The sequence below is a fragment of the Tinamus guttatus genome, unplaced genomic scaffold (genome assembly GCF_059628265.1).
Source record: "Tinamus guttatus ecotype Peru unplaced genomic scaffold, ASM5962826v1 Tinamus_guttatus_pri_ptg000475l, whole genome shotgun sequence".
Lineage (NCBI taxonomy): Eukaryota > Metazoa > Chordata > Aves > Tinamiformes > Tinamidae > Tinamus > Tinamus guttatus.
Window position 1 is genome coordinate 316,124 of NW_028289009.1, and position 24,850 is coordinate 340,973.

Below are 24,850 nucleotides of genomic sequence, written 5' to 3' on the forward strand. Positions count from 1 at the left end.
GTACCAGGTGCCGTGTCATTGAATGGTAACGTGCCAGAGGACATTGGGAGAAAGCAGTTTTTCATGTTATGGTTAATGCTGTTCATCCCACTTTAATCTTTGATGCTAAATAACTTTTGTTTTGCATTTGTTCTGCATATGTAAAGCTTGCCTTAATTCCAGTCTTTTTGTGGTAAAGCATTCTTGAATAAAAATTAATTTAGTTTTGTCACAAAGTCCTCTACAAAAAAAATCCCCAAATCATATGCAAAATCTCGTCTTTCCCCATGCTGATGTTTGATGCAAAAATATATTCATGGTTGTTACCTGGAGCTATCTCTAGTCAGAAACATAACCCTCTGAATTTCTGATGTGACAGAACATGAAGCTCCCCAGTGCCCATGATCCAGCAGATGCTTCAGCTGACAGCAGAAATTCAGAAGCTGTGGGAGCAGTCTGGAGAGACTTTGGACTGAGCCCATCACTTGGCATTTTATTACCCACACTTTAGGTTAAAACCTTTGAACTACTTACTCTGACATCAGGGCCAAGAGCCTGTAAAATAATTTTCTAGTTGCCTGCCAAACCAAGCAGAATGAAATACTTTCCTTCAGAAGGAAGCCATGTCCTTCCATCACAAGCATAAGGAAGAACTTTGAATGGAAACCAGTTTGGTTTCCTGACCATGGGCAAAGAAAGCAAGTGAGTTGAGACGAAAGCCGGTAGAGCCATGCAGTGCAGCACCGAGCTGTAGGGGGTATAGTAGCTTGTGTGGAGTGACGCTTGACCCAACTCCTTGTGGGACTGCTTCTTCCTCTAGCAATTGTGATAATCATGACATGCTGGCAGACTTAACCAGCTCTGCAAAGCTCCTTCGCCAAGTACCAAGTGAAGGCAAGTGCCAGAATAATGAAGATCTGCTCCTCAGCAGAGTCTGTTAGATAGTATTCACGCTGTGACAGGAAGAGAAGATCCTAGGACAGGATTGATAGCCTTTATGTTCTCTGCCCATGCCGATCATGCTCACCAGCAAGTCGGGCTCCAAACCCTGTGTCGTGCTTACAAGACATCAAGTGAATGCTGATGGACTAAAACATTAGATACTTTGACCCAGGCTAAAGCACTCTTGGGCATCTGGAAGTTGGCCTAAATCTGTCTGAGAGTGTGGTTGCATTAACCGATAGGAGTGATGTCTGAGACTTGAGAAAGGGTTTTGGCTGGCACTAATAGGACTTACTCACACACTGACAGCCCAGGCATATCCTGAAGTGCTGCTGAAGTACAAATAATGCATCATCATAATTAATCAGACAACAGTGAGATAATTATTTAAAATCATTGATATCTCTTTCTGTGCTTTTCTTTTAGCTTAGGAATCAGCATTCATGACAGCAAGCTCTCTTATTTTGATTTCCTGAGAGCAATTGAGGATGGCAGAGCCTCTAAATACCAACAGAGACAAAAGCAGACTGCACCACCTGCAAGCTTTGCAGCACTCAGCTTAGAAAAGACCCTAATTAAGATAAAAGAAATAGTTGCATCATCTTATGATTTGTTGTACAAGGTAAGTTTCATGTGGTCATCACGTTTTATTGAATCTTTTTTTCTTCCTGCCTGGCTGAGGACCAGCCTAAAGGCTTAGAAACTTTGCTGCTGCTAACCGCATGCTACCATTCTGTGTAGAAATGGCATCTTCTGACTACTGCAGATGCTTTAGTTGATTGCGTTCTGGTAATTCCATTAAAAAAAAAGAAAAAGAAAAAAGAAAAAGGGTATACAATCAAGCCTAGAGGTGTTGTGACTACAAAAAGTATTGGAAAGCAAAAAGAAATAACAAATTATCAGAACCTCCCTTTCCTTCACAATTCCTTTTTCTCCTCCAGTTGTCTATAAATTGTGTACTAGGCATGTAAATAATACATCCCTTCCAAAAAGCTCTTCTGAATTTCTTCAGCCAAGATTTATTACACATAGCTATGATGTGCAACTACCGTGAGGCATTATGGCTTATAAGTGCAAGATGAAAGGATCATGTAGCTGCGGAGGATGCAGACATGCCATCGAGATGTAAGCACATTACAGCGGCTGCAGAAGTTGGCACCTGTCAGCTGGGCAGCTGCAACTATCTACATTTTCTCTTGTCCACCTCTCATTCTGACTCAGAGAGGTAAAGTGCTTTAGCTGTCAGGCAGCATGTTCCCTGGTTTTCCCATTTGTAAAATGAGGACAATAAAAATAACCGCTTTTCCCTAGAGTTTTGAAAACCCTGAATGAAAAATGCTGCATATTAAGTAGTTGTAGACTGTTATGTCTGAGTCTGCAGAAACACAGCAGCCTCTGGGAGTAAATAGTTCTCGATGCCACAGTAAGAATATTTTCATGCATAGCAAAGAATGATCAAAAAGACCTTGAAGAAAACCTTCCTATCTCAAAGAACTGCAGAGCCACTTCAGCTGCACCTGCAGTGGGAGGCCCAGTTCAGGCCCATGGCTGCAGAGGCAGACATCTGCCTGCGAAACTGGGCTCGCTGCCTCCCATGCCCAGCAAGGTGGTCCTCCCACCTGCCATGTGCTGGTAACTAGGACTTGGGTTCTTATTTTCACCAGTTACTGCATTTCTGAAATCTCAATCTATGGACTTGGTCATGCAGGTAAAAATAACCCAGGCTTCCAGCAAAGATGTTGCGAATGGTTTCAATGGTGAGAAAAAAAAAATATTACCACGGGAGATGCTGTTTCTTTAAAGAATCCTATTTTCACACTGTCTGGGGACTCCTGTAATGCTTATAAGCTTATTGGGATCACCTCACCATTTTGGGCCAGATAGTCTTATTATGAAACAGGATACTGAAATATTCATATAGGCACTTTACATTTTTCGGAGTAAAGCAAAAAAATCCTTACTGTGCTCTGCATTATTAAAATAAGAAATAGATAAATTCAATAGCATAGGTTAGTGTTTGTTAAATTTTAATGGGGGACATGAGGCTTCCTGGAGGACAATATCTGTCTTCTCATCCCTGGGTGCCTTGGGAATGGGGAAGTTTTGTCTGCTGAGTGTATGATTTGAAGATGACCTCTGACATGAACATGACCTCTGACATGAACAAAGCATCCATATGGTCTTTTAAAATGCCAGTAGGTGGGTAAAATAACTTTGTAGACTAACCTAGTTTCTCCATGGAGGGCCACAGTTTGTCTACCATGTTGGAGAAAAACAGAACTTTTCTTAATTCCTTATATGACATCTATATAAAGTTCTCTTTTGCTTTTCCAAAAAAAAAAAAACCCAAAGTTGAAAAAAAACAGCCTTTTTTGAATAGTAATTTTTGTGACATATGTGATAAGGAGCATAAAGTTTTAACAAAATGTTTTGTTAGAAAGAGACAGGACTGAAAATACAGTTCCTACCTTCAAAAAAAACATCACATTCCATCCACAACATTTCTACAAATCTGAAAATTTGAAAGCTTGTTAAAAATAGCTAAAGAGTTCAAACAGGTCCTCTCTCTCAGTGTAATCATTTTCCACTCATTTTCACCATACTTCAGTACAGTGTATACTATACACTCAGTGTTTTTTTTCCATAAGTTCTTCAATATATAACTGAAAATCCAAGTGTCTTATTAAGAAACTCCTAATAGGATCCTCTTTAATACTCCAAGGATTCCTTTCCAATATCTTTAGGATATTCTAGTATTTATTTTGCCACTCAGCCTGGTTCATGTACATAAAAATAATACATCTTTAAATCCATTATTTATAACGGTTATAATGCTAAAACATAAAAAATGTTGTATTATACCCATATGCTACTTTGCTAGAAGACTAATAGGACTTTAACCTGAAGTTTTGAATGTCGCAATATTCATTTACATTTATGGAGTGAATGATTTATATACGCAATACTATAAATAGGTGGCAGAATAAAGCAAAGGGACGCAGTAAATTGGTAGCAACAAGATGGATTGAGGGGGGTTATGAACCACAGCTTTCCTAGACCTCAGTGCTTCTTTCACTCAGCTCAATCACTCTTGCATGAACTGCTGAGCTACTCCCTAACTACTGTATCTGAAAGCTGCAACTGTTATAAACCTAATCTGCTCCCTCTGAGAACCTTTTGGATAGGCAGGGTGGCCCGTGCAAGAGAGAGCAATACCAGAGCAAGCGAGCCTGCAGGATGAGCTGAAGCTAATCTAATGGGAACGAGGGGCTATCGGGCCCTTTATGGAGTAGACAGAAAGATAAACATGCTCACACAGGGAGAGTTGTTCTGCTTTGGTAAGAAAAGGCAAATAAATATGTTCTAGTGAGTTTAATTAAAAATATTTTAAATAAAAAATATTCAGGGCAACCCTCGAATATTTGTGTTTCTTTCCTCTCTGCCTATTCTGCAATCTTTGGATATTTGTTATGAGCCCTTCTGCTCTTACTGCAGGTTATTGTTTATTTGCATGTTTAGATATACACTGAGCAAAAAAATACAGGCTTTTTTTGCTTTATGTAAGAAAGTACATCTTGTTTTTAAAACAATGGTAACTTTTTAACCAAGCAGGGCTCTAGTAAATGTTTTCTTTTTCTTCATGTATAAAATACTTGCATGCAAAAAGTATACGGATATCAAGCTTTTCCATGTAAATAAATGAATACTAAATGAATACTAAAAAAGAAATGTGTTTAGAATGCTCAGCTTTTCTCCAGTAATGTGAATTTTTGCTTCTCAGGCATTTTCTCTGTTTGATAAAGAAGACACTGGAGTAATTAAAACAGTGGAATTTCGTCAGATACTTGACCATTTCTGCTTTAAATTATCAGACAAACAATTTAGGCACCTTCTCAAGAACTTTAAACTGCGTGAGGATTTGACAGTTAACTGGAAGATTTTCCTGAAAAACATCAACCTCCCCTCAGAGGTAGGAAGGAGCTACCAAGCTATAAGATATTTCTTTTAAAGATAAGATCTAATGTGTTAAAAGTGACTGTGTAACTAAGCATGTAAATTGATGTATCTTTCTGTTGATCTCTCTTGAACTCCATGAAGTCCTAACCTCCTTATAAACTGTTCTCCGAGGTTAACCCTTGCACTGATATAGATATAGGTCTGTACATGTGGCAAGCTGAAGACATGACTACAGATGCAGCCAAATTGCCCCACCTGGATGATGTAGGACACCCAAATACACCCAGTGAATTTTGTTCTCCAAACTGTAAGGTGCTGCATGAGCAGGGGTGCATGGAGTGGGAAGCCCACCAGGTTATATCAGTGCACATGTAGCAGCAAGGAGTGTTACATGAAGATATGAGTACGGGACACCAAATGATAGAGAAAATGTGGCTTGCAGTCATAGACAGAATATTATCTTGGTACAGATTGCAGGAACGGATACTTCAGCTCCTGCTCGCGTCCTTTTACAAGCGCAGAAATCCTCAGCACACTCATAAATAATGGGAGCATTTCGAAAGGTGCAAGTAAAAGCAGACTCTCTCCTATTTTAATTTCACAGTCCTTCCCTTTCCTCTCGTTTCTCCCATCTTAGGCTGCCTTACCCAGCGGCAAGTGGGTGTAAGTAGGTCTGAGTGTAAAGGAATAGAAATGACTTTACCTTGCGGTTCATTTCTGAGTTTGGCTGAGCATGTGAAAGCCACATCCTAGCAGTTTACACAGCGGTTCTAAAAAAACTTAGTAGTAGCCTACATCTTATCTTCCAAGAAGTAACTTGGCTTCCCTTTCAAAATATATGCTTGAAGCAGAAATAAAACGAGAAAAATAATAACCATCACCCAATGGAAAACCATATAAAAAGCCTAGTACTTTATTGCCATGGCAATAGCAGAATGTTGTGCAAAACAAATCCGTATAGAACTATATGGTAATTAAATCCTGTGTCATAAAGTAGGAACTGAGAAACCAGTGAGGACTTCATCTCAGTCTGTTAATAACCCAAGTCAAAAAGTCTGCGCAGCTTTAAATAACTGCAGGGTGATTCACAAGAGGAAAGAGAGGGACCACAGTTTTCACATGAAGGAGGACCCATAAAGCGCTTTGAAATGTTTGTAATGTGTTATAGCTTTAGGAATGTGCTATGGACTTTATACATGTGTGTCAGTTACCAATGGGTGTAGATTTACCAGAGTGTTTATTATAAGTGAAGTTTTGTTCAAAATTTTATAAGGTTGCTTGAATATCTTTTATTCTTTGTAAATTTAGCATTAATATTTATAGTAGCGCAACTGTTACTTTGTCCTTAGTGGCAGGAGTGCATTTAATTATAGTTACTTAAAGAATAGTTGAGGATTTTTAAATATTTATATTTTCAGCTTATTAAAATTAAAATGCAGTCTTAAAAGATATAATAGATTACATGATTCACAAGTGTAAAACACTGGAATGCTTTGTATAGGTTAGAAAATGCCACATTTCCCCTTTATCCTGCTTTTAGGCTGATACAATTCCAGTAAATTTCAACTAAGTCATGTTAGCACAAAGACCAATTGTATGGAATATGAAATATCCAAATAATTATTTTAGGAATGTACTGGTGTGCTGTAATATTGACCATTGGCAGGCTTACATGCTAACTTCAGAACAGGTAACTATTTTTGGTGAGAAAGATTTTGCTGTAATGTCTCTTCGTTTTGCAAGTAGGTGCTAATCCTTCATAACAACTTGAACAAGCTGTGCACTCCCAGGTTCAGCCTCTGAAAGAGTGCACATTTTAACTCAAAAATCTCTTTTAACAGTCCTTCCAGACCCTGAGTACTTTCCACCTCAACTTATAAGAAAGAAAATAAGGCACCTTTGCACCCTTCGAGGGGTCCTGGGTCCATGAAGGAAGTGAAGTCTGTAGTACTTCTTTTATGGCAACACATGCTTCCTGAACACTTCTCTGTGCTGTGTCATGGGTAGAGGGGATAAACCCATCATTTAAATCCCAAATTAAGCTACATGGGAACATTTTTTAAAAAACAAAATAATCATGAACCAGGCTCATAGTGCTGCTTTAGCTTCCAGAAGCTCTCAAATCTCAAGTTTTCCATTTGAGTTCACGCCTCGCCTTTGCAATTTCATCCCACCCTGGGTTCGCACATATCCCTGGGCTCCTGTGCAGGTTCTGAGAGAAGGCTGGTTGTGAAATTATTCACTTCATCCAAACATGCTACAATTTTGGCCTGTAAAGTGTGTAACTAAATTAATGAGGTATGCAACTCATTCAGGCACATTAGGAAAACTTATCATTACACTATACAATTTGATCACTGAAGTATATTAAAAAGTAACAAGTAAAGTATGCAGCTTGATCATTAAAGTATGGAAAATTTACTGAACTAGTAAAGTAAGAGCCTGGGATGACTTTTGTCTCAAATGGCACCTCATAAATAAAACCCACAACCACAAAGGCAAACATTCACAAACCCAAAAGCCATACTGGTTTAAATTGTATTTTAGGCTTAGAAAACAGCTGAATAAGGAGAGATGAAAAAATATTGCGGAAATTATTTCTAAATGCTTCATGTGTCGTGCAGATCTTTTGATGGCTCTGACATATGCTAATGAGCTTTACATTCTGATGAATTCTCCAGCAAACACACTGCAGCATTGGTAGGTCTGATGTGATTTATATGAGCAGGGTTCCCACTGAATCACAGCTCTGTAGGGCTATATATACAAAAATAGAACTAAAGAAATGTAAAGTATTTTAAGCAATACGATTGTAGCTTAGTATTTAGGTAAGAAAGAACTGTGATTGCGTTACTGTTAACCAACTGCAGAAGAGCTGAGAAAGGAAACAGTGAGGACCTTGTCTGAGGTGGGATGCTGTTAACCGCCAGGGTTACAAGTACCCTCTGAGGGTTCTTGTAAAAAATCCAGACCCTGAAGCTGGGAATCTGCATCAGGAACCTTTCTTGGCTGCCAGTCTGATGATTAATAAGGCCTAAGTGGAGCTCTTATACATCAAATTAGGTGGCTAATACAGTCTGGCCTAATGGAAGCCCCAGTTGGGAATGAGACACCTCCTTCCCTCAGAGAAAATATGCTCAAATATCTTTTCCCAGTGTGAGATGTTTCACTTGGGTAAGGGAAAAAATAAAGAATGAATGTTAAAAGTTGTAGTTCAGGGAGTGCTGGTCAGGTCTAGAAAGCAACATTTGTACATGGAATTAGCAGCAAAAATGTGGCGAGTATGTGAGGAAAGGAGGGCCTGTGATCAGGGCCAAATATTTTCACCTTGGAGCTGCAGCTGCTGAGTGATTTCTTGCAAGCTTAGTAGACCTTAAATTGTCAAGGTTCCAGCAGTGAGGAGAAAGAGAGCGGATCAAGCTGAGGAGATGGCAGAAAGAATGAACAGGCCGTGGCTCGTGCCCATTCAAGGACAGGAACTGAGCTGATAAGTGTTTTTCTGCTAACAAAGAATTATTGGAATGAGCAGGAACACACTCAATAAATGATTTTTTTGTTGCTTAGAAAAAAAATGTGATTTCATCCAAAATGATGAAATTTGGAGATTACCTTGATTTCCAGGATATTTTTTGGCAGAAAAGATGGCAGAATAATTCAATATAAAATTGGGTATTTCATTTAGCCATGTCTTGAACTCCCTGTTTCCACCCCCGATTTCCCATTTTTGTTTGCATTTAGCTTTCTGAGTTTTCCTGCAGTCTGTCTCATACAGCGGAGTAGCTTCATGACCAGCTGAGTGCATCTTGTTTTCAGCCAGTGCTGCCTGCTCCATCCGCATGCAAAGCTGCAGGCGTGTTTGCTGGTGCTTGATACCATTCTTGCCACGGAGAGGAAGCTGCCGCTCTTTGCAGCAGATGCCCTGCAAGGATCCCCCCGGTGCAGCAAGCACATTCCTCTTGTTGAAGCCTGCCACGGCGAAAACTGCACCTCCCAGTGCCAGGACTGAGCTCCAGGACCGTGTTCTGCTGTTTGCTAGTGAGAAGCGTTGAGTGGCTCTCTCCCTTTGTGCCAGGCAGAGCCTACGTGGTGAAGCCATCGCTCTCACTTCGCATTACTCCTTCTCCATAGTGACGTTAATTTCCCTTCCTTGCCCCTGCTCTTCCCCACACATCGTTTTTCCCCATCATTACAGTGTGCTGTCTCTCCTCGTGCCGGGAGAACTGTTTGGGGATCCTTTCTGCTGAAGCTGTGCCTTCCTTTCCTCCTCTCTTCTGAGTGGTGAGGAAAATAGTGAAAGCCAGAGGAAACAATAGTTTCCTATTCCACAGCCAGAACTGGGCAGAAAATTTCATTCTTAAAACAAAATCCTTCACAAACTACTTTGATCCTCTTGAAATGCATCTTTTGGAATTTAAGTTCCACCAAAAAAAAAAAAAAAAACCTGCCCTTATTTAAGGGCAGAAAGCAAAATTTCAAGTTGTTCCTTGTGATGGAAGAGCCTTTCTGGGTTGCTCTATATTTAACAGGAGAGGAAGGAAAGAAGAAAGTAAGGATTATGGTTTTGAGACCAGACCATAAGATATGTTGCATTACTGCTGTTGTCAAGCGCTGCTGGACACTGCGGTGCGGGGTAGGGAATAATCCCTGTGGCACCGTGGTAGGTCCAGGTCTGCTTTGAGAAGGTCACTCCGTCCCCCTTTGGTGGCTCTGGTGTCTGGCTGGATGTTGCACGCAGAGGAGCTAAGTTCAGCCGAGCTTCCTCCTTCTTCCTGGGAATATTTAGCTGTGTTCTCACCGTATGGCACTAGCCAGGTTGCAGGCAGATTTTGCCCAGTGTTGCTTGCCTACTTCTTCTGTGTGGTTTTTTTTGGGGGGGTGGGGGAGGGGGTTTGGTTGTTTGAAGGCCTTTTTTTATGCTTACCTTTTATTTGAAGAGAAGCACTTCGTAGGTCTACCTTTCCCCGTTGGTGGATAATCTGACCTCGGCGCTTGAATCTGCTTGTTGCAAACAGCTGGTCCAAAGGAAAATGGTACATTATAGAATGACCCTCAGTGGAGTCTTCATCTTTTGTTTGTAACTGTTTAATATCGCGAGCTCTTGTTGCACACATCTATCGAATCCTTGGCAGGCGTAAGTCAGCACACAGGTTAATGGAGCCAGACTGATCATTGCTTGATGAGGATACAGCTCTTCTTGTGACGCAGTGATGAAACATGAGCTTCTCCATAACACTGCAACTTTTAATTCAGAATCTGAAAGTCAGAGCTGGCCAGCTGCTGGATTGCTGGGTATGCGAACAGCAGAGCAAGATGCATCCCTGCTCCCGTCTGCGCTTGGGCAACCAACTCTGCTCCTTCCACACGTCGTTAGGGAAGAAGCTTTTATGGAAAATAACTGGAAGACAGAAATCATTAGGGACAGGCCCATGGGCTAAGCACACAAGCCTCTGAACCTGTATCAACTGTCAACCAGATGATTACTTCTGGCAAAGGTCGTCCTCATGCACAGAGAGGAAGATGCATCCTTTTTCAGTGCAACGATACGGGGGCTTCTCATGTAAGCAGCTTCCCAAGAACTTCGCTTCCTGGTCGTCACCAGACAGGGAGGGAGGTCGCTTTTGTGGTAGGGCAATGAACAGAACCAGAGAAAGTGTGATTTATCGTGACGCATTGATGCACTTTATAGTTAAAATTAAAAGAAAACGCTTCCACCATCAGGAAGGAGCTGCAGGAATGGAGTTTCACTGAGCAGGTGTGGGTGGTGGAGCCTTCTTTTATTACTAATCAACATCGTTGTGCCATTTATAGCGAAGGACACAAGGCTGTGCTTTCTAAAGAACAAAAAAACAGCCCTGCCTTGAGCAGCAAGCGATCTCCATCGTGCGGCTCATGAGAAGAGCCACACAAAATGCCCCCAATCATGGTGAAAGCAGAGGTGAAGGTGGATTTGCATGGTCCTCCCAAGGCGCTGTCCAATTCTGTGGATTTGCGTGGCGCTCCCGAGGCACTCTCCAATTCTGTCAGGAGCAGTGGCAAGGCAGGGAAGAGCCGTGAGGTGGGAGAGGCCTCCTAATTGCTCCGATGCTCCCCAGGGTCCTGGGGCTGAGCAGGACACCCAAGTGTTGTGGTCACCACAGCGCCCGGCCCAGGCAGCAGCAGTGGCTGGTGGTGGGAGATAGTGTGGGCTGCAGGAGCAGTCTACTGAGGCCTGGTCTCTGTGTTCTGAAATAACACAAATAAAAGAGTTTGATGGCATGAGTGAAGAAAATTGCAGTGAATATCAGCAAATCAGGTAAAAGAGAAATAACTCCCATTTATTTATTTATTTATTTCCAAGCAAAGCTCTTCTATGAATGATTTGGAAGCACTTCTAGGACATAAACTGCACAGCTCCGAGGCAGGTTAATTCGTGTCATTCCTTTTACTCAGGAGGTTCAACCAAGACAGCAAAGCTAAGAAAAGCACTCACACTGTGTGTCGTGTTAGCATCAGAAATGACACTTAAATATCTGGATCCCCGGGCCACAGCCGGAAATCTTAGGTTCTAGCTCCATTAATTCAGCTCTAGGTAATTATTCGTGTTTTAGATGATACAACTATAAATACACACTGAATGCACAGCAGACATGCAATGCAGTAACTGAACAGCAAAGATTTTCCAGTTTTCAGTCTGTACTTGAAAGCAGAAAAGTGATCATTTTTTTCATATCGACTTTCTAACAATTTTAAGATCAAAGTGGAGGAGGTCTTATGAAATAAACAAAAAGCTCCTGAAATGAAATAAATTGGGGAAGCTTGCATTTTCGAAGCATGTTTCTTTAAAGGATTGCAGGCAGTAATAATTTCCCTAAGCCTCTGGCTTTATTAGAATAATTAAAAACAGAGATGTAGGGCTTTTTAGTTCCTCAGACTGTCAGAAACATGGAAAGTGTGCCCCATGCTGCACCGTGCCTGGCAATCTTCATTTCCTGACAACAGCATGGACTCAATTCCACGTCTGCTTACATAATTCCACCTCTCATATTTCTCCTCTTAATAATACAGCTGTAATACCTACCCCGCTGATATGTTTTATGTAAAGCATGGTTAATATTGAAAAGTGTTATTTGCATCTGAAGATAGCGGAGTCTTCTGATTAGGAGACAGGTTTCGTGTTGTTCTGTAAGAAATGTATTTTCTTCTCCATTCCAATACAATAATCATGTGAGAAATGACAAGGAAACAGGAGCACAGGACCAAAAGCCATCTGTTTCTCTTTTGGTATTTCATATTGCATGGAGCATGGAGGTGGCAAAGCCTATATGCTTAAATTTAGAGGTATAAAATATAATAGCTACATTTAACATTCTGTAAAGAAATACCTTTGAAGCAAAGACATTTTTTTTCTTTTGAGCAGGTCCTGTTACCACAGCTATAGTAAAACTGTCTGCCACTGCTGTTTATAAAAACTCTGCTTTCAAGATATTCAATGTACTTAATTTAGACAGTGCACTGCATGGAAGGTTGGCTTCCACTTCTGAAAACAAGTAGTTTCATAATTCTGATATGTTTTGTTTTTCTTATTATTCCACATTGTACCATTGAGACTAATTTTATAAGTAAAACTTGGTTCCACTTTAAAAAATGAAAATTACTGCTGCTTCTAGAGGTAGAAAGTGAATGTTGAATAGACTTCACTGACTTTACTTTTATGAAATGTAGCTTTCTGCAAGCACAGTGGGATTTGGGTGTTCTCAATATGTCCATACAAAAACTAAGTACTATTTTACTCTGCAAATTGTTTATTCCAGGCAACCATATTTTGTAGTTTTACTTCTTTTTGCAAGGTGAATTTCAACTGGTTTTACTCCCAGTGTGGATTTTCACCCTGCAGGATGTGTGATAGGAAGTTTAGTCAGGAATGCAGATGAAGCACTTATTTAGGGACATGATTTAGCAGGCAGGGTGTTGAAGGGTTTACGGTTGGACTCGATGATCTTGAAGGTCTTTTGCAACTATAATGATTCTATGATTTTATGATTCTGTGAATGGGGTTTATTGGTAGATTTTGAAAGCTGTTCACTGCTGTTAGATATGAGAGCTGGACACTTAGAAAGTGTATCTTGCTCTGACATTAGCTCACTTACCCAGCCACTTTCACCTGGTACCTATGTACATTTGCAGCTTTCAGCTATTATGGATGACCAGGTAAAAAATATATGAAAGAAAATACATCTGGAATTTAGCCATGAAGGGGAAATAACCGCCTTCTCCTTCATTTAAGGACTGATGACCCCTTCAAAGCCGTGAGATTTCCACTGTGTGCTAAAGATTGGGCAGATGAGAAGAACACATTTGGGATATTTGGGCCAGCTAGCACTCAATTCTGTTTTTTCTGCATTGAGAAAATAGCCCCCTTTGTAAGATCACCCCGTTTTTTAGACCTTTGTAGAGGTTTAGGTCACTCTTGGAAGTCTGTGCTTTTGTTGGCCTGTCACCAGTTGGATCCTGATTATAGAGTTCTCCTTTTTTTTTTTTTTCTCCCTTTAGCTACTTTTATATGGCTCCTTTTCTCTTTTGTGGTCTAAGCCAGAATTCCTGGAAGGAGGTTTTACTGCCTGCGGGATCTCTGCGGCCGCCTCCTCCATGGCCTTTTCCCTCGCTGACTGGCTGCCTGCCACCCCGGCACTGGTAATTTATTCGGTGGATCCATTAGTGATTCCGTGTGTATGTTCTGTCTAGACCGAGGAAGGGCAAAAAGTCTTCCTACCTAAATCTTCGCGGGAGCTGTCAGAGAGAGGCATCCTCTCCCGGATACGCGAAGCGGCGGCCGCTCGTTTTAACACCATCGCAAAAGCGTTCAAGGATATTGACTCTTCCGAAGACAACACAGTGTCTAAAGAGGAGTTCTGGGATGTTTGCAACCGGCATTTGCTCCTGCTGACTGAAGAACAAGTAAGAAAACTATTTTATTTTGTGTTGTTAGGTGTAATACCGGTAAATCCGGTGTGGCTACAGGAATGCGTTTGCATAGTGGTGAACGTAGGCAAGCAGTTTAACAGTTTGGGTGAAATGAAGATGTTTTAAGACTATCACTGCAGGAACATTTGTTGCTACATTTGCAGGAGATGGTCTTTTTTGTTGTCTCTGAATGTAGTTGGGAACTATAATAATCATAGGCTTTCCGAAACAAAGTCACGGAAGTGCTATTGCTAATAGCTAAGCGTGAATTTAAAGCGCAGTAGTTCTCTTCTACTAGCCCCATAGCTGGGTAGCTGCTATTTTTAAAAGTTTCGCTGTTTTTTCAGTTGTAAGCCCATTTGCTTTCAGTTGACGGGGAAGAAAGCATGCTCAGCATGGAATTAAAAGCATTTCCATGCGGATCTAATGCAAATCCCTTTTTCTTAGCAACTCTTTTGGCCTCTTCTCTTGGAAAAAGAAAGGGGCAAGTGTCTGACATTTCCTGGCCACCTCTCAGTGATGTGTCTGCATCCAGATTCCCCTGGATCAGCCTCAGCAGAGCTTCTGTACTCTGGAGTTTAGCGTGAGTGACTTAAGTCATGACATACATCTGGTAGTACAAGCTATCTGATATGCCCAGCTCTAATCTCAGGGGAGCCCGAGGGCCCGGTCGTCCACAGCAGTCTGTTTCTGCTAAGCTTAGGACAAAAGAAACCATTTTTTAAAATCTTTGTTAACGCTGTCTCAGTGTGATTTTTCCTAGTCCAGAGAATAATTAACCAGAAGGGACCTTGACTAGGAGATTTGGGTTTTCACTGAGCAGCGCTCTAACCTGCATCTTCGGAGCAGTATCAGTGTCACTTGGCAGCAGCAGTGCCACTTGGCAGCCAACTGAAAGACACAGAGCCCCCAGCCTCACATGTATGTCTGCAGCACAGAAAACTAATGCAGTACTGTACTCATTGCAGATTTATTACTTGGCTCTCTACTTCCCACCGAGCAACTTGGACTCTACATCGCAGGCAAGAGCAGGGCCTACTTGTTGTTACAGTAAAGTGATTGCACAATCTGCCATATTATCAGACAGTGCTATGCAGGAGAGAAGTTACAGATTAAAACATTGAAAAAAATCAAAATGTTTTCTATTTCCCCCTTGAAAATAGCATGAAAGAACAAATGGCCTCTGTACTCTAGTCCTAGCCACCCTGCTTTTGGTGAGACACCAGGTACAAGTGCCATATCTGAGTCTAGTGCATCAATACCAAATGAAAACTTAGGTGAAAATTTGGTGATACTCTTTCCTGCCCCCTGCAAAAGGCTGAGTTGGAGTGTCCAGGCCGAGCTCACAGCTGAGCTCTGGCCTAGGCGAATGCACAGACTTCACACTGAGTTAGGACAAATCTCTTAGGCTTTCTTTTATTTCTTTGAAAGTCCTCTGGACTAGATTATGTCTACTTTATGCCCCAAAGAAGTGAAGTATGATTATGCTTAGGAGGACCTCAGACAAGTGAAGAAAAAAAAATCACAATAGAAACCATCTTCCATGATAGCAACTAGATGCCAGCCTGAGGCGCCTCTGCGTGAGTGAGACTCAAGCCCCCTATCTCCAGAGAGGCCTTGGCAGGCCTCTCAAAGACATACCTATGTAGAGCTACATGAGGATGCCCCAGGAGAGCCGTCCAGTCTGGGTACGGGCTTTGCCACTGCTAATCCCAAACCATGTTGTTGTCACCCCCCTGTTGGGGCTGTTGTCACTGCTCAGAGTTGTTACAAAAGTGTTACTGATAGTCAGAGTCTGGGTGGCTTCATGGGAGATGCCTCCTCTAATGCTTTCCTGAGTGATGCTCAGTTATTAACAAGACTCAGTGGGAGGCCGCGTGGAGTTGTGGATGAAGAATTTATCCCTGACATTAGGCTCACGATCCTGGGACCTTTTTCAGAAGCTGAGGATGGTAAACAGACCGCAAGGTGTTTATTAATATCCTGCCCATCAAAATACTCCTTTCCATTCCTGGCACTTTCTTCCTCCCTGCTTGAACTACTACTACAACTACTGCTATTTGCAGTCCCCCAACTGGCTACATTTCCTTGGGTGTTGGAAGAGTCGCTCAGTGCAGCTAACCCAGCTCATCGGAGTATTGTTCCATTTAATTGAAGTCTGCAGAGCACTTTGAGATCCTCGTGTGAAGTGTGAAGTATAATCACGAGCGCAAAATGGAATTGTTTATAATTCATAATGTTGCAGCAGCCAGGCCAATGGGGGAAAAGTTAAAAGGAAATTCAGAATGTATCCTTTGCCCTTTGAAGTTTGACTGCAACTTGGCATATGCATCAAAGAGGTGACTAGTTTCCTTTAGGGCTTAAGTCTCTGCCGAAAAAGACCAAATCAAAAGCAATCTGAAGTTCCCAATTAGATTTATATTAAAAATCAATAATGAAGGCCCTAAAAAGGCATGCTGATGACTCTGGAAATGTTCACAAAATCAGAGCAGCTCATTTAAGGGCAGACTGCAATAATCCTGGTTTTGATTAGTAGCCTGTATCATGAGTAGTCCCATTTAATTCAATGTGGCTACTTAGGGAATAAAGTGCTATTCCGGGGAAGATCAGCACCCCCATCCTTGGAATTCCCTAGGTGACTGTGAGGGCACGGGACCTGCACCGCACTCTACCACCTGGCCCTGGAAGGTGCTTCAAGCAACAGCAGTAAGGCTATAAAAACCCTCCTAGGTCATCTATGGGCAGTCTGTACTGTAGAGGTAGAGTTCCTGGCAGTACATTGTCACTATGTATGTGTGATTCTGAAGGCTGTAAAGATTTCCTGCTATTTTCTTTTGTGCTGATTCATTTTTGCCCTCAGGGTGAAATAAATTGGTGATGCAAATACAGTAACTGAGGAACCTGAATGGCCCGTTGAGATGGTTGTAGAAGTGAGGTGCACCCGATAGCATGGTACTTAGGCAGGATATCAGTGTACCATGTATTTGATTTACACATCATGTTAAAACATTACTCTTCTAGACTGCAGCTCAGTTACTACATCTAAGCACAAGGTTTAGTCATGTAAACAGCTTACTAAGGGCCCAATTCAATTAAAAATGTCTTGCAGAAATCCCTTTTTCATTGCTTTTCTAGCCTTATGTAGATTTCTGCAGAGAATAAGACTATTTTTTTTCAATGAGATGGACCCTAGGATTCCTCCATTCCTAGGGGCATCTTCTCCCTTTCTTTTCAATTTGTTTTGTCATATGTTTAGTGCACACGGGGATTCTAGATTTTGGTTTTTTTTAAGCTATCATTTACAAAAGTCATATTTTGCTCTCCATTAGTTTGAAAATCTTTGGAACACAGTAGATGTCAATGCTAGTGGACGGTTGAAGTACCAGGACTTTTTGAAGCAGTTCAGCTCAGAACGTGGAACGATGCCTTCGAGCACTTGCAGTACAAGCAGTTCTGCATCTTGTACCAGGCCAGTCACCACTACCACGCTGGAGTTAGAGGTATCATCTCAGCCTGAACGTCCCAAGACATCATCTTCTCTGGGAGAGCAAAGAAAAGTAAGTGACAGACACTTTAGGAGTTTTCTGGATTTTCATTTCTGTGCATAGGCTGAAAATAATGCCTGTGAACTCAGCGAAGGCATTTCTATTAACTGCCCATGACAGCAGGCAAACAAAAGCCTCTAGCAAACACCTGTTAATAAGGGCAGTAATTTGCAAAATTGTGTTACAATGACAAAAAATGGGCCAAATGGTGCAACTCCACTTTAGTCAAAGGATTTATTTAATTTTATGCCAGTAACATACCCTGTTACTTTACTTACATCAGAGTGGTATTGCAAATACAATTTACAATAAACCTATTTAGCAGTCATTTTTTATGAGAAAAAAATAAACAGATGAAGTTTCCAAGGCTGAATAACTGCAAAAGCAGCCTAACAAATGTCAATCTGTGGTCATCTGCCAAAGCCGGGCAAGCTGGGGAGTTGCCATTTTCCAAATGGTGTTTGCTGGCCTGTCCAAAAATGTTCTCATGGCCTTGCTCTGCTTTCTGGTGGGTGACACATTGCAGCTGTTATTGGCTGATAGTCTAAAGGGCAGCAATCTGGGAGAGACAAGAGAAGTGGACTAGAATGGCAGCAGTGCTTCTTCAGATTTGCATCTGTATCTATAGTTCCTGTCAATGAATCACATGGGTCGCCTGAACGTCCATCTTCCACGAGTAGTAGAATTCACAGAAAGGTGAGGAAATCATGACAGGCATAAAAATGAAATGTCCTCCGTGTGGTTGCCCTGTATTTTCCATGTTCTTTGGCTATCTTCAAACTTAAAACAGAAAAATACAATTATTCTACAATTTAGAACAATACAGTGCTCTGAACATGCTTGGATTTTTCTTCCTACTTCTGCATGAGATGTTTAGCTATTGAAAAAGAAATAATGGATTGAACAATTTAAAGAAACAGAGAGCTTGTCAGGAGGGCTCTTCTAAACAGCCCACTTGTAGCTAAATTATTGCACTACCTGTAAGTTCTTTCTTAAAAAGCAGTTAGTTACACACATCCTTCATGCTCTGACCTAATCCTTACAGAAAGCAATAGAAAACTCCTCATTACTCTCAGTGGATGCTAGATTGGCCACTATAAATCAGCCCTCCCAAAACTCATGGCTGTTGGAAAGCCCCTGGCCAGCCTGAATCTGATCCTGAGTAACTGAGTGCCCTGGCAGCACTGCATGGCAGGGTGTGCAAGGCTGCAGTGAAATCCTCAAGGAGGCCCTGGGAAATATTATAAACTCCAATATGAAAGGCTAGAATTTGTCATTTGTCATTTGATGTTTTTTCTACATAGCCAACAAAGCTTGAGAAGAAAAATTATCATGATCTCTTTCTTTTAGACACCAGCATCCAGCCGTCCTCAGACAACAGCAACATGTTCTGCCCCTGTCCTTAACTGTGAACCAATAGAAAACAAGATACGGAAGAAAATCAAGCATTCCTGGAGAAGAATACTGAAAGAGTGCAAAGAGAAGGATGTCCACAAGAAAGGAGAAATCCCAGTGCCAGACTTCCTAGGTTTGTTACCATCCAATAAATGTTTTTTTCATTTTAAGATGTATTTCATTTTCTTTCTGGTGTCCTAGCCATAGGAACATCTGGTCCCTAGCAAGTGGCATCCACTGCATGACTGCTGCATCCTGCTATAACAGAACAGGACTAAATGCAGCCGTGTATGCCACACATTTGGACTCAGAATTAGCTATTCTCTGGGAAAGACCAGTTGGTATTTATGGCATATACACAGGCTGGCTGATAACCTTCCTAATATATTAGTCCTCTGTAGGACTGGGGAGATGTGAATAAATATACATTTACCAGACATTTCCCTTATGCTCTTGTATGTGCTTTATGGTGAAATCCTGGTTGCACTGATACTGGTGGCTAAGGGCCTGCTAATTTCAAAGGCCCCTGGATTTTTCCCTTGGAAGAGCTAAGCTATGCTGCTCTGCTCTCTTCTGCAGGGATGACCTTCTGTGTCTTTGTAAAGGACATTTGCCCATGTAGTAAGACAATATGCACCTGAGTAATCAATTGTAAAGCCTCGGGTATCAGAACATGTTATCAGTTTATGAGAACTTTTATCACAGTTAATATCAAGAAGTACTTCTCGAGCATTTAAAATGGCATGTTATCAATCAGCTAAAACCTTGTTCAGTGTGAATTGCCATGCCTATAATCGTGCACATATACGTGTAGCTCTGCATAGCTTAAGGCATGCACAACGTGTTTATGCTGCAGTCACTGATGGCGTGCCTCTATATCCTCACTAAAATTTGTCAGTTGCAATGCTTGGTTATTTTTGAGAGTGACAGGTTTTTTGTTGTTGTTGTTTTTTGCATTTCTGTTATTCTAGATATAGCAGAGAAGTTTGAGTTGGATTTAAGTGAAGACGAAGTTAAGCAAATAACAACAAAATATGATTTCAAGAATAATGGAAAATTTGCATATTGTAACTTCCTTCAGAGCTGCATCTTGTTTTTAAAGCCGAAGGAAACCTCCCTGCTACAAAGGATGATTATACAGAAGCCACAAATACCGGTATATGCAAAGCTTTTAAAAATTAAGGTTTGGGGGATTTTTTTTTTTTTTAATTTTGCTTCTCTCACAGAATATCTCATGGCCTGATTCTGCTGTCACCTTATACAGGAACTTTCCAACATTCTTCTATTTAATCCTATCTCCTATTTAATAATAATATTCATATGGTGTCTCCTTCAGCTACAGCATTTAACTCCTTGGGATCGTGCTCTGTCTATCCAGGGTATACGATATATTTGCTAAAACTTGGATAATAGAAATAGAAAACACGAGAGCTGAAGTTCTAGGAGACTTTTAGCTAAATCAAGTAGCAATAAAAATTGCAGTGGATATCTATCTGACTCGTGGGACAGCTGCAGCTGGAGATACTGCCAGGGGCAGGTATTGCCTCAGCTCCACACTGGGGACAGCAAGAAAAGCTCAGAGGAAACCCTCCCTGTTAATACTGTCTAAAAAACATCTAATAGCCATGACTAGTCAGCCCACACTATGCCCTTGCAGCAACCCTGTCCACAAACTGCCATGAAAAGGCAAAGCAGTCCAAGCAAGGCTGGTGCACGTGAGCTGATCCCCTCTGCCCATGGTGCCAGCACAGGGCAGGAAAGATCAGAAGAGATGTCAAAATCTGAGTCTCCTGACCTAGAAAAGAGAGATAGGTAACTGTGCCCAGTCAAGATGTGAAGTAGAAACAGCGCCAGATTCCAAATCTGCTCATTCAGCAAACCTGCTACATTCTTAGGCTGTTTCTGACTGTGCCTAATTAGCTTAGATATGGTTAGTAGCAGCGTTTTATGGAGAAATTACATTATGGAACTGTTTTCAGCTGTGGAACTGTGGAACAGATTGCTACCAAGGTAAGAAGAGAGTGTCATTAGGAATTATCAAGTATTCACTGCCAGTAGGGAGAGTAAGGTAAAACTATTAAGTTTTGCATCAAAGAACTTCATTATCTTACATAAGGCTTCTTTTATACACAAATGTGATGCTGTAAAATTCTATCCCAGTACGCTGGGATGCATAAAGCAGTAATTTTTAAGTCCCTGTGCTGTAGTCTCAAATAATTTTTGTTTTATTTATTCTATTCAGGAAGCATAGTGAAGAGCTCGATCCATGTTCTGAGCATCTTTATAGAATGTAATATTCAAAGTGAAATTTCCTCATAGATTGCTCAGCCCATTCCACCTAATAAGTATACAGACATACATCAAAAGGAATAATAAAAACAAATAAAACCTTTTTTTTTTTTTTTTGCAGCAGGCACAACTCTTTCTCAAAAGCATGAGAGAATCAGTATTCTGGGTGGCAGGTAGCAGATGAGTAAAAGCAACAGTACATTTCCTCCACACCGAGACATTTGTAGAGATGCCAGTGGCTTGAGCAACTGGCACAAATGGGGACTGTTGACTTAACCCTATTGCTATAATAATACCAGGAGAGTATGGAGAGAGGTAGAGATGGAGCTGTAGTCAGAGAGGGCACTACAGGAGACCAAGACCCTGTAGGATGATTGAGGCTTGCTGAGTTTTCCCCAAGTCCCTTACCCTTACAACTCAAGTCTTACTGCATGGTACAAGTGGAATGAATTTTGCCATAATCAGTAGTTTCACACTTCATGTGTTCAAGGTTCAACAATGTAACGACTTCAGCAAGGCTAACACAAAAGAGACAACACTTCCCAATAAAACTGACTCCGTGTTCCAAATATCAAGCTGTAGAAATGTTCAAAAATTGGTCACAAGGTATTTTATGTGTGAGGAAAAACATACATTGGTGTTTTGTTTTTCTTAAATAGTCTACTGCTCCAACAGTTGGCTTATGCATTCAGTCATTTTATAGCAAGAAATTCGCTCTAAAAAATGAACACCTCAGAGAACTGTGAATGACTGAGAGTTGAAACAAGGACAAGTATAATATGTGTGAAAACACTGAGATCTTAGAAGAAATAACATTGCCCTCAGAATCAGATTCAAATAATAAAAGTTAGGATTTTGACTGTGATTAGGTAAATATACCGTCTACACTTCCCAATATTTTTAAAATGTTATAGATTAAATAAATCTTGTGTAAGCAATATCTTGCAATAACTTGTATACGGGTATGCAGTGGCCTGTCACAGTTTCGGTCACAGTTTCGTTCTGCCACCTTTTCATTCTGTGTTACCGTCGTGCCCAGTTGTGTTCCTGGTATTAGTAAGTGCTGGTCTTTCTCCCAACTTTGCCAGCTGAGTCCTGGACCACAAACCACAGCGTTCTTCAGTGCAATGCTGAGAATTCAACCCCAAATCCTGCACTGCTGGAGACCAATGAGGCGAACCTTTAAATCCTATGATGAAAGTCGGACCGGAATGTTAAATATTCCAGATTTTAGACAAGTAAGCTTCACTTATCAAATAACAGTTGGACAATTACAGTAGTCTAATGCAAGCCTCCTAACTGAAAGTTTACTTGGCAGAGCATTGGCGGCGGGACATTTAAATCTGTTGACATGCTGCAAAATGCACTGGGTGGAATTTTTGAAAGAGGCAGGTGTCCAGCTTCACTTTTGGCATCTGCTGAACCAGATGCTCCGTGGCCAAGTTGGGTTCTCATGGAAGAGTTGAGCACGAGCACCTGGAGGCTGAGTATTTGTCTCAGGAGCATTAAAAGCCCAGAGTGCCCATGGACATTACTACTGTGCATACATTTATTTGAGAGACTGGATCACTCCCTCTGTTATTCTGAATGCAAAGACTGCAGATCATTCAAGGAGGGTAGAAAAGATGATTTTTCTATCTCTTGGTCCCATCTGTTTATACTAATGAAAGCCTTTTAAATATGGACTTTCTGTAAACAAGCGTCAAGGCACAGGAGTGCTACCCATTTCCAAAATGCTTTCTTTACCCACATGACATTTAGCTAGTGGGCAAAAGCCTTGTATATGCGGGTTTTTGGGAATGCATCCCATGGAGACAATATCAGCATTGGAAAACTAAGAGATAATAGGGAGAGTTTGAATTTCAGATACTCTGAGAAACCTGAGTAGAGCTGAACCATGAAGCTACTTTTAAAGAAATTTTAGCAACATAAACTGTTTTTTTTTTTCCTTTGCTAATCCACAGCACTGGAATCAGTTGTATGATTTCTGTCTTTTGCAGGTTCTTCGCGAGTACAGCATTAACCTAACTGAAGAAGAGTTATTTAACATCTTGGAATATTATGATAAAAATCTGTCTTCAAAAATATCCTATAATGATTTTCTCCGGGCATTTTTGCAGTAGGATTTAGTTAAATGCAGGAAGCTATAGATAAAAAGAGTGACTGATTTATATTTTAAAATTTCAAACTAATAAATTAATTGAGTATGGCTTTTTTTGTATCTATTCATTAGAAACCTCAAAATACTTAACAATTCTGACAGAGTGGTCCTGTGTTGTGGATTAAATCTACATAGTGAGGGAATTAATTCTGCATAATCCATTTATCAAAAGAGAAAAAGACAACAATTAGCAATGTCAAAATAATGCTTCCTAAGACATATCAAAAAGCATTGCATTTAAGCAAGCTTTTTTTTAATGCATTTTATTAATGGCACACTCTAACTTCAGTAAAAAGGGTTACAAGACATACTATTCAATTTCCTCAATTGTAGTTTTCGGAATATATTACTTTTCTCCTTCCTTACTCAAAAAATTGTCCTGTCCACAATCCTTTTCCTCTGCTTGATCATGCAGTGCCATATTTGTATTGCCAATGACATTACATGCTAACCTCAATGGCCTTTGAAATTCGAGCAGCTGCCAAATGTGCATGGACGTGCCACATTCTTCTGTTAAAAGTATTCTTCTGCACCCTTCAGTATGTTTGAAAAAAATAAGCTACTTTGCTAATCAGCTTTGACTTCTTAACTGCAGAGGTGCATTCCCAGTGCTAGCCTTGAGGTTTATTTTTTAAGAATAATACATAATTTTATATAGTAAACAGTAAATGGTAAGTAAAACCTCTGGTGAGATTCCCCCATTCAGAGAAGTTATGCTTGAATATCTTGTGAGATACTTTGATCTTGACAAGGAAATTAAAAGATAATTGTTTTGCCTGTTGAACTGTTGTGATAATTAAAGGATATATGATCATTAGAGTCTGCTTCCTGGGATTATATCAACACTTAAAACACTTACTTACCTTCTCTGAAGAATTGTTAGATAATTGTATCACTTTCTGGTTCTTGAATTAGTTTTCATCGGTGCAGTGGAAAGCCCTGTCCCCATTGCCTGCATACATTTGCTCTGGTTTGTTCTCCCAAGTAGCAAATAAAGCTAAGGCAACAAAAAAACAATCAACAAAAAAAAGGGGAGCAAGTTACAAATATATGTGTATGTGTGTATGTGTGTGTGTGTGTGTGTACATATATATATCTAGAAGCATATATTCATACATACACCATATATAGAAAAATAACTTATTAAAGCCATGATGAAATGGGAAAGAGCAAAGAAATGGAGTCTTGGTTTTATTTTTAATATTATTTCTAATGAAGTTGTAAACTATTGCTATGATTCCCTGTGAGAACACGAGAACACTTCAATATATACCTTTTTGAGAAGATACTTCATTGTATTTGGAACTTTTCTGGAGATTTTTATATGACTTTTTGAAAAAATAAGGCATTGATGAGGTTTTAGGCTACACTTGGAGGTGTGCAGTTTGGATGGTCTTTGTTTTGTTTCTCCTATAGCTTTTAAGATGCATGTAAGTCATATGCTCGTATAAAACAAGTGCATCTGGATGCTTAGCTAGACATCTTTTCCAAAACTGTTGGAAAACTAGTTCCATTAATAGAAGGGAATATTTTAAAAATGCGCATGTTTTAGCACATAACTAAAAGGGACTGACCTTGATCCACTTGCCCGAAGGGAGAAGACTGTGTCTGAATGAGGCAGATATTCTCAACTGCCCCCGAA

General features: G+C 40.6%; 1 protein-coding gene across 1 annotated transcript in view; it reads left to right on the forward strand.

Moving 5' to 3' along the window:
- LOC148592949 (EF-hand calcium-binding domain-containing protein 6-like) overlaps positions 1–23,170 on the forward strand; it is a 98,237-nt gene extending 75,067 nt beyond the window's left edge. Inside the window, exons 22-29 of the mRNA XM_088533041.1 lie at positions 1,348–1,543; positions 4,703–4,891; positions 13,600–13,812; positions 17,148–17,375; positions 18,714–18,891; positions 19,730–19,914; positions 22,136–22,285; positions 23,048–23,170. Of these exons, the coding sequence (XP_088389167.1) occupies positions 1,348–1,543; positions 4,703–4,891; positions 13,600–13,812; positions 17,148–17,375; positions 18,714–18,891; positions 19,730–19,914; positions 22,136–22,285; positions 23,048–23,170 (1,462 nt within the window). The remainder of the gene's footprint in view (positions 1–1,347; positions 1,544–4,702; positions 4,892–13,599; positions 13,813–17,147; positions 17,376–18,713; positions 18,892–19,729; positions 19,915–22,135; positions 22,286–23,047) is intronic.
- Positions 23,171–24,850: the final 1,680 nt, after the last annotated feature.